At 44.3% G+C, this 9,873-nt stretch overlaps 1 protein-coding gene across 1 annotated transcript in view; it reads left to right on the top strand.

Moving 5' to 3' along the window:
* The window catches only part of mlxipl (MLX interacting protein like), a gene marked incomplete at both ends in the record, with an annotated part of 13,425 nt that extends 9,937 nt beyond the window's left edge, over positions 1-3,488 (top strand). Inside the window, 9 exons of the mRNA XM_083695097.1 lie at positions 1-572; positions 705-778; positions 1,130-1,400; positions 1,634-1,746; positions 2,024-2,143; positions 2,342-2,469; positions 2,633-2,756; positions 2,940-3,069; positions 3,331-3,488. The exon at positions 1-572 is cut by the window's left edge and continues 98 nt beyond it. Of these exons, the coding sequence (XP_083551223.1) occupies positions 1-572; positions 705-778; positions 1,130-1,400; positions 1,634-1,746; positions 2,024-2,143; positions 2,342-2,469; positions 2,633-2,756; positions 2,940-3,069; positions 3,331-3,488 (1,690 nt within the window). The remainder of the gene's footprint in view (positions 573-704; positions 779-1,129; positions 1,401-1,633; positions 1,747-2,023; positions 2,144-2,341; positions 2,470-2,632; positions 2,757-2,939; positions 3,070-3,330) is intronic.
* Between the last annotated feature and the right edge of the window lie 6,385 nt (positions 3,489-9,873).

The following is a 9,873-nucleotide window of genomic DNA, read 5'->3' on the forward strand; positions in this document are numbered from 1 at the left end:
CAACCACAGCAATGTGGCCCCGGAACCCAAGTTCAAAGGTCAACAGGACTATAGCGAGTTCCATACTCCCAGCATGGTGTCAGGGGCCATGCCCTACGGACATCAGCCTTACCCTGGTACTGCAGTCTCCATGGCAACCACAAACATACAGCCTGTCTCCCCAGACAGCCATTTTTTATATCCACCTCCATGTCACAAGTACGGTTACCATGCCACCACAACCAGCGCTGTGACCTCCACCGTCATCACCCACACAGCCTCCACTATGGGTGCTTTGGGATCAGACCCCCAGGCCCACAGTTACCCCACAACGGGAGACATGTACCCAACAACCCCCTGTCTCTCTCAGGGATACCCCTCTATGGCGACTGCCCCAGCACACGCTGCCCTACCATCTCTCAGCATGGCCCACTGTTTCCCAACCCCACAGCAGGTGGGTGTGGCAGGCAGCAGAGGGAAGCACAAGCAGAAGACAGCAGGGGGGAGGACGGTGGCCCGCATGGCTGCCCCATCTGCATCCCCTTCTCAGACCAGCTGCCTAGCTAAGCTACTGTCTACCAGCACCCAAGAACGTGAGTATATCCTCTCTCTACTTTTTCATCTACAACAATATCAACAATACCTTAACTTGACTGTTCCATACCATCAAATATCAAATAATGAAAATAGTCAGCACAGTTAACTTTGGACTGTCTTATTTGTAGGCAAACCAACACTGGGATTTGATGCAACTCTAGTGGGAACCAAAGGACACAGGTCAACCTCTCCCAACTCTCCAGTAAGCTCAACATTTAAAGTGTCACCACTGCATTGTAGTTTAATTATTAATGGTTAAATTAAGGCACAGTTTTCCTACATGTTCCACCCTTGTAATCATATGTGTGTGCTTAACACAGTGAGTTTCACATCAAATAAATAATTCAAACCTTTTAACTGCATTATCTAACATATGGTGTACTTGAATCAAAGCCAACAATAATTAATCATATGTTATTTTAAGTCGTTTTTCAACATACTTCTAATGAATCCTTAATTATGTCTGATATACTGTTTACAATCATTAAATCCTCTCAGGAGATACAGTAATAGTACTACTTTTAAGTGGAGAATTTTGTTCTGTTACTGTAAGCAGTCAAGCAGCAGCATGCGTATTGGAGGGGCCACATCCCAGATGCAGCCAGGATCTCCCTGGTCCTCTGGGATTCCACTTCTAACCCCACTGCACTGCCACACCTCCACATTGGGGAATGCTGGGCCCCACACCAGCACGTCCCGAGGCTCATCAGTCTCTGACCTGCTTACCCAGGGCACAATACACACCAACACACCCCTCCTCATCCCCAAGACAGAGAAACTCTCCCCAGTACAGATCTATGGCACTGAGAGAAACAGCTTAACAGGTACTTTGTCTGGATTCCATTACTCTAGATTTCTCTAATGGACAGACATGACTCATAGGTCCAAATTTGATTAGCAATAGTAAGTAATACTGTAACATGCTCGTCATTGATATTTCGTTTGTCTCTCAATTTTAATTTATCATGATGTATGGTCTCAGATAAAAAAAAAAATCTATTAATCACCTCATGTAATGTTTGACACTTATGGTTTACCCTGCTCTCTGTGTTTTCAGTGAATTTTTCAGGAAACTCAGGTCAATCATCCCCAACTAATCAACTAGAGAAAGCCTCCAATCCTGAGTCCCCACACTCCTTACCTGGACATGGCAAGATGGAGTCAAACAAGGTAAAACCACTCTGCATTTCATATAATAATAATAATAATAATAATAATAACATTGTTTTCCCATAGACATGAATGATTACCAACAATAGGAAGTACATCTAAGATCATAGTTTATTTATCTCCCAAAGCCCAATTCAAGGACTAGATAATTAGCAGGTATCTTCCTTTTTTTCTCTGCAGTCCACTGCAGAATAAACGAGATTCATGGTTTATGTGTTGACACAGCAGTGGCATCTAAGTGTATTAGTACTGTTTTTGAGTTTAGTGTTTGTTGCAGACAGAGACCAGGAGGATAACTCACATCTCCGCTGAGCAGAAGAGGCGTTTCAACATAAAGATGGGATTTGACACACTACACAGCCTTGTGACAACACTGAACTCTCAGCCAAGTATAAAGGTACTGCAGCTGAAACTCAAAGCTCCACCTCAAGCACTGCTCAAGGCATAGTGGTGCTGTGGATAGGAAGCTGTAATGAGTAGTATCAATGAGAAGTATCCAACCCAAATCATCCAAATGTATTCATTAGCAATGTATTTATTAGGTGTAAGAATCAATGAGGTTTTGAACACCTCACTCCTCTGTCCACTGCCACAGATCAGCAAGGCCACCACACTGCATAAAACAGCTGAGTACATCAGTAAGATGCAACAGGAGAGGGCCCAGCTGCACGAGGAGGCCCAAAGACTCAGGGACGAGATTTTGCTCCTCAACTCTGCCATCAAGTGAGAACACCATATTTAATGTGTGTGTGTGTGTGTGTGTGTGTGTGTGTGTGTGTGTGTGTGTGTGTGTGTGTGTGTGTGTGTGTGTGTGTGTGTGTGTGTGTGTGTGTGTGTGTGTGTGTGTGTGTGTGTTTATGATCATACCAATTCTTTCCCAATGCAGTGTTTGCCAACAGCAGCTGCCTGCTACCGGTGTGCCCATCACCCGCCAACGCTTTGACCACATGAGGGAGAAGTTCAGAGATTATGTCCGGGCACAGACACTACAGAACTGGAAGTTTTGGATTGTATCCTTCTTATGTCTATCTCTGCTCATTGGGGATCATTGGGAGAAGCTTAAGAGGTGGCACATTCACATTTGAAAAGTCAGAGAAGAAGTAAAGAAATGTATAATTTGTATAAAAGGTCATATGGAAGTTTTGTCACTGTGTATTGTCAGAAGTACTATACTTTCCTCAACACAAGCTCAGTTCAGCATCATCATAGAGCCCCTGTTTGAGTCCTATAATGGGATGGTGTCCACAGCCAGTGTGGAGGACCTGTGCCGCACCACCCTGTCCTGGCTGGACCAGCACTGCTCCCTCCCTGCTCTCAGACCCAGTGAGTCCACCAGACCAGTCCATTACTTCATCAGTTACTATTAGTCAGATCGATCTGTCTGACAACCATTCAGTCTTTCTGTTACTCATCCTGTCTGACTGTCTTCTTATCTGTGTCTGGCTCTCTCTCTCCAACCTGATTCGGTGTGTGTGTGTGTGTGTGTGTGTGTGTGTGTGTGTGTGTGTGTGTGTGTGTGTGTGTGTGTGTGTGTGTGTGTGTGTGTGTGTGTGTGTGTGTGTGTGTGTGTGTGTGTGTCCTCAGTGGTCCTGAGTTCACTCCGTCTCCTCAGCACGTCCACGTCCATTCTGACAAACCCCAGCCTGGTCCCAGAACAGGCCACTCAGGCTGTCACCCAGAGCCACCCTGCCCAGGACCAGTCCACACTGCATATGACCAGGGACAACACTCAGACCATGTGACCCTGTGGAATCCATTGGAATCTTATGATACCTAAGAGAGGGCATGGCAGAGCAACTCCCTCCATTACAAAACATATGAGGATTGGAGATGGCATACCCATCTCGAGTATCCTGAATTAATGTACTCCAATAATAAGACCAAACATTCCAAAGCTATCTATCTATCTTCATTATAATCCAGCTATAACATTTCTATAGGCTTACATCAGATAATGAACTCTTAAGGATTTCTTTGTGTTTTATTGTCCCAATAAAATGTGTGCTTTTCAATTCAGACATTGTTATCTTTTGAAACAACATACCAGTATGAAAACAAATTCCTAATGTATCTTTGCAAATTGTCTGTCTTTATCATTGCCAATGGTCTATCTCAGGTTATTGCATTGCATATTGCAAATTGACTTTGGTCAGTTCTCTGTCCCTTTCTTAATACATATTCATTTCCATGATCTCTTGACATGTTTGTTTGCTAAGGTGACTCACAAAAGTCTATTCCACTGAGAGCAGAGGACAGAATTTAAGAAAAACTCGAGTCACAGGCTTGAAGCATAAAATACTTAAATTCCAAATGGGGGTTTGAAGCATAGGTTTGAAGCATACTTTAATCCCGGTGTGAATTCGAAATGATCACGCTAGATGGCGCTATCTAATTGTACACGTCCAGAAAATGTTGCTCTTCAGACCCATGTATTTTAGAAAACATGTTTGTACTGTTCGAAGATGAAAAAGCCCCTCCCATCCGGGAGAGGGTGCTAAGCAGTGGGGCATGCACGGAACACTGTTTTTTAGACTCTGCTGCTGCTTAGTGCGCTGTCCACTTCAGCACCACCAAGCACAGAAGCGAGATAACAGTCAGCTCGGCATCCAGGGACAAATCCTGCACAAGGGGGACGGCACAGCTCAGCATCGCACGGTGTCCGAAATACAGAAGAGTCGCTGAAAGCCTTTTTACAACTCCCATATTTCTGATAGAGAGACTAATAAGGTAAGAACCATTTAGGAGCTTATTCATAAAATAGGAATTAAGTTAGCCAGCAAGCTCGCGACAGCAGGGATGTTCGCGCATCAATGAAGAACAGCTTCCTTGAGCATACGCTGTCTGAAATAAAACAGATTAACTTGTCGTTGTCTTTGGCCATATTTTTGTGTTTGCGTCCAGTGCGTACGGTTGTTTGACCACCGTACGCAATGAGTTGTGCATTAACTGGCTGTGTAGAAAACAAATAATTGTATTCATCAACCCTCGCTGCTGCTCCGCGCTTTGCAATGTCCGTGTTTTACTCATCGATTTTCGCCGCTACAATGTTGCGAGCTAGCGCTTTTTTCAGTCGCAGTTGCAGGCGTAGGGATATTTACTGTAACAGATCTGTTAATTGTCTAGTGTGGTTGATCACCACGCCTAGAGTATGACGCGTTATCCCTAGACATAACTAATATGAGTTTAAGAGTTCATTAGATATGCTTGAGAAAAATGTTTTACACCATCTGTCTTTACTTTAATTTAATAGTGAATGTCTCTACAGTAGATTGAACAATTGTGTTTTGGAATGGTCCACTGTATTACCCACTAAACCTCAACCTTTTAGGAAATAACATACTTCTGGTACACATTGTTTGTTGATGGCCTGAATATTGACCTTGATGTGTCATATTAACTGACAGAGATGTGTCTGGACATTTTGATTCCACTTATCACAGAATTGTATGTTAATGAATCATTATGATATGTGCATTCAAAATGAGTCATTAAAATAGGTCTCAGGTCTCTCTAAAATAGGACACTGAATGATTCTCCCTGTCGCGTGTCGACATTTTCCATGGATGGCTATTAGTGGATTGGATTACATGCTTAGTGTCTTTGCCAACACCAACAGTCATAACAGTAATGGCTACTGTGACAGTGGTAACCTTGTGTTAAAGAACCCCTGGTGCTAGTACAGTATCATAAAGTAGCCATGTGGTGTCATAGTGTAGGGATGCTACATGGATGCTAGAGGAGACTAAGAGGCTGCTAGTTTGTGTTAAGATGTGCCTGCTTGTTGCACATGCCAAGTGATAAAGGAAGGTTGTCTTTCTGCCCATCAGTGATCTAGAGTCACCTAAGAGTGAGGAGCTGTTAGAGCTGGTCACTACTTAACTGACACACACACACACACACACACACACACACACACACACACACACACACACACACACACACACACATCTGTCTCCTGTTTCGTTAACACTGTTATTTGACGAGCAGTGACATTTCCCCCTGTCTGCAACCTCTCTGGGTAAATCTACTCCTGCTATTCTCTTTCTTCACATCAGCCAGGCTCTGTCAGCAGCTCCTGCATTTCATCCCTCAGCATACAGACGCTACTCCTCCTCCTGTCCTACTTCCCTCATCCCTCGTTCTTCTGAAGGACAACCAGCGCAGCTGGAGGGGGGAGGGGGGAGGAGGCTTTCTCAGACAGATGAGGGAGAGGGGGCATCAGGAAGTACAAATGAGTCTTTGGCAAAGACAATTTCCATGCAGCAAATTATCATGGCCCTGCATATGTCTCGCCCCACAGTGTGTTTTTTAAATCCACACTGTAAATGTAAGAGCACAGCGGATGACTCTCCCTAATTCAAAGAGAGTGATTCCAAATATGCTCTTATCTCTAAGCAGCAGGGAAAACACAGCTAGAAACATTTCTCTCTGATTCCCCTTGAGCCAGCGTTGGGGTGGGGTGATGCGGGGGGTGGAGAGAACACAGATGAAGGGTGTGAGTGAGGGTATTCTATTCATTTGGGTGGTAATGGTAGTCAGTTGGGTTTATATGGTTGTCAGACAGTAAAGTCACAGATAGTTTGGCATTAGCTATAACAGGCATAGCTTTCACAGTAGATGTGTTAGGGCAGCAGTGCCTTTCCCATCCCATGCGGTATGATCCAAGAGAGCCTCCCCAGAGCTGCACTTTCATAGGGGGCCTCTGTTTTGGATTATAATGATGCAAAGGTTTGCAATCATCTGTAGGCTTCAGTAGACACTTCACAGTCTTCCAGTTGGGCTAACAACACACCGTATCAAAGCCACACATGTTCCATATACGTACGTAAGCCCAGGGCCTTATCACTGAGTGCTGGTGGCCAAATTAACACGCCTCTGATCCCTTCTCAAAGCAGATCCATATTTAATCCTCTCCCTCCAAACACACACTTTAATCTTTGTCTTCATCTCCATCCCCTACTGTCATCCTGCAAGGTGAGATGCTTAGATTTGGAGTTTGCTTTTAATGTTCAATCCCCATCCCTTACATGAACGTGTGTGTGTGTGTGTGTGTGTGTGTGTGTGTGTGTGTGTGTGTGTGTGTGTGTGTGTGTGTGCGCGCGCGCACGCTTGCGTGCATGCACGTATACATGCACGTATGCATACATGAGTACATTAATGCGTGTGTGTTTGCGTGTAATGTGTGTGAGTTGTAGTGCCCACTGGAGTGTTCCTCGAAAGTGGGAGAATGTATGCTTGTCTTGCCTTAAAGTGTTCCTCTGCCTGTGCAGTAGTTCCCATGCCTGCATCCACAGCAGCGGCTGGAGAGGGCTTGTATAACCAAACAAGATGACTCATATGCAGAACAAAAGCGGACCCCAGCTATTTATGCGAGTCACCACTGAAAACAGCTATAAGATTGACAGTATTGTGTTTACTTTTTACTTAAAACTGAAATTCCCATTTTGTACAACATATCAAGGCAACTCGATTTGTTTGTAGTTTTGCTGTAAAATACTGCTAGTATGTTGTGTTTTTAGTGTCTGGCCTTGAGTACACTTTAGTGTCTGGCCTTGAGAGTATTTGTCACCTTAGGTATGAGTCTCACAGCGTGTGATAGATTATATTCTCTAAGATCCAGGAGAAGCCTGCTTCACATATCCTTTGATCTAGGAGACCCAAGTCTTAATTTCTTTTATCAAGCAGCAAAAAACATCAGATAAAATTTTGATCAAGGACCAAACTGAATAATTCAACCAGCCAGATTTTTAACTCAGTCTTACATTAATGGACTGTGTCCTCAGCTAGTAGGCTAGTTGTTAACTCAAGAATTATTTATTAATATTTTCCTCAGATCTTTTATTCCTCAATGAAATATTGGTGTTATTATTCATTATCTGGATGAATTATAAACATGTTTCCTTTATGAAGTCTCTCATAGACCTAGCAGGGCTTTTCTATATTAGGTTGGGGCAGTCAGTGTTTTGGAATGATGGAATCAGACGAAACCGCATCATTGAAGTGAACGTAGTCATGAAAACTGGGAGATGAAAGAGCTGGACTCCTTCTTCGAGGGGTCTGTTTGAAGCTGTCACTGAGTTACTTCTCCACAGGGACAGGAAAGGGCACACTGCGCCTCTCAGCCAGCTCTGGGCTGTGTGTGTGTGTGTGTGTCTGTGTGTGTGTCTGTGTGTGTGTGTGTGTGTGTGTGTGTGTGTCTGTGTGTGTGTCTGTGTGTGTGTCTGTGTGTGTGTGTGTGTGTGTGTGTGTGTGTGTGTGTGTGTGTGTGTCCTCTAGGGATCCCTCTCTCTCCTCCATCCCACTGACTTCAGAATTGCTTTGAAGTTCCCTCACAGTGAAAGGGTGAAGGAGAGAGAGAAAGATAGAGGATAGGGAAAGGGAAAGAGGGCAGTAAACGCAAGAAAAATGAGAGAGATGTATGGTGTCATGGTTTCATCCTCTTCACATAGCCCCTACCCCTTCAGTTTGGTCTGGATCGGAGAGGAGAGGAGAGAGGAGAGAGGAGAATGTTGTGTTTGACTTTGGAGTGTTTAGGCTGTGAGGCTGTGAATAATGGAGGAGGGCAGTGTCTGGTTTCAGTATTAACACAAAGCAGGATCTGATGTCTCCTGATTAGAGACTGGTGTGTGTGTGTGTGTGTGTGTGTGTGTGTGTGTGTGTGTGTGTGTGTGTGTGTGTGTGTGTGTGTGTGTGTGTGTGTGTGTGTGTGTGTGTGTGTGTGTGTGTGTGTGTGTGTGTGGGTGGGTGGGTGGGTGGGTGGGTTGGTTGTGTGGGTCGGTGTGGGTGGATGAGAAGAATGGCAAGGTGTTCGATCAGAACAGCTGCCGCTCCGAACTTCCAACAACTAACCCTCACCACAGAGCCATCTGTTATGCTGAGCCTGGAGCCTGGAGACCTAGCACCCGCACCCTGCCCTATTCACACACTGAGTACATGTAAAGAGAGAGAGAGAAAGAGAGAGAGAGAGAGAGAGAGAGAGAGAGCACACCTTTTCCTAACACATCATGTAGAGGAGAGGGGGAGAAGAATCAGTAACGGAGATGGTTGAGGGAACAGCCATCTCACACAGTTAGAATGGAATCGCTGTTTGGTTTATGTTTAGTTTTTGTGAATTTAATTGCATTCCATTCAGTTTGAAGTGTATTTAGATCACTACTGGTACCTTAAGATGCTAGGAATGGACTACATATTGCATTGGTGTGTGGTTAGTAAGCTACTCAAATGAAAGCGGTGTAGAAAAAACTGATGAGGAAATGTCATGAGCAGAGGGATCAGCTGTATGGTGAAATTATATTCTTTGCCCCAGAGATGAAAGCATGGAAAAGAATAGAAGCAAGAAGCGATGATGCTGTGAGTGAATGATGGAGATGAATGCCTCTGCTGACCTTTTTTGCCTTTTCTTTCCTGAACATTCTGGGAATTCATATCAGGGCTCTCCTTCTGCAGTCCTTTCAGATACATACAGTATTTAGACTGCCGTGTTGATCTAATTTTCCTCTGCAGGAGTCTTCACCATGTTATAAGATGAGCCTACAATGCAATGATGGGGGTCCTCAATTGTTTTACATTGGTCTTTGGAATCTCAGTAGTAATGGAGACCCTTCATTGTTGCTCTGAAACTGATGAGCCACACTCAACCCAAGCCAAGCCGTATCGTTTCAACATACAGTAATGATATTTATGACATACAGTATATTCAGAATCTAAATCATCAGAATTTGTCCACGGCTCTTTATTCCTCTGTATGTATATAATACAGATGTCCATATCCAGAATATTTAAGCCAAAGATGGGAGGGGAAGAGCACAAAATCAAATACACCATATTTCTCATTACTATCATGGAGAGCTTTGTGTGTGCGTTGGGGGAGGGGTGTTGTGGCTATTTGCTCACTCCCCGTCGGTCTGGGCCTGCGTGAGTGTAGTGCTTTTATGTGTGCCTTGGTGCCTGCTGCAGTCAACACATAGCCTGATTGGACAGGTTCAACCACCTGACTCTTCTTCCCTACTATCAAGCCATGCTGAGAGAATACTCTGTAAATAATGCATACCATACTCACCAGAGAGAGAGTTGGGGTATGAAAAGATATACTACACACAAACACACGCAGACATGGGCTACATCGTT

Source organism: Argentina silus (assembly GCF_951799395.1).
Source record: "Argentina silus genome assembly, chromosome: 2".
In the NCBI taxonomy this organism is placed as follows: Eukaryota; Metazoa; Chordata; class Actinopteri; order Argentiniformes; family Argentinidae; genus Argentina; species Argentina silus.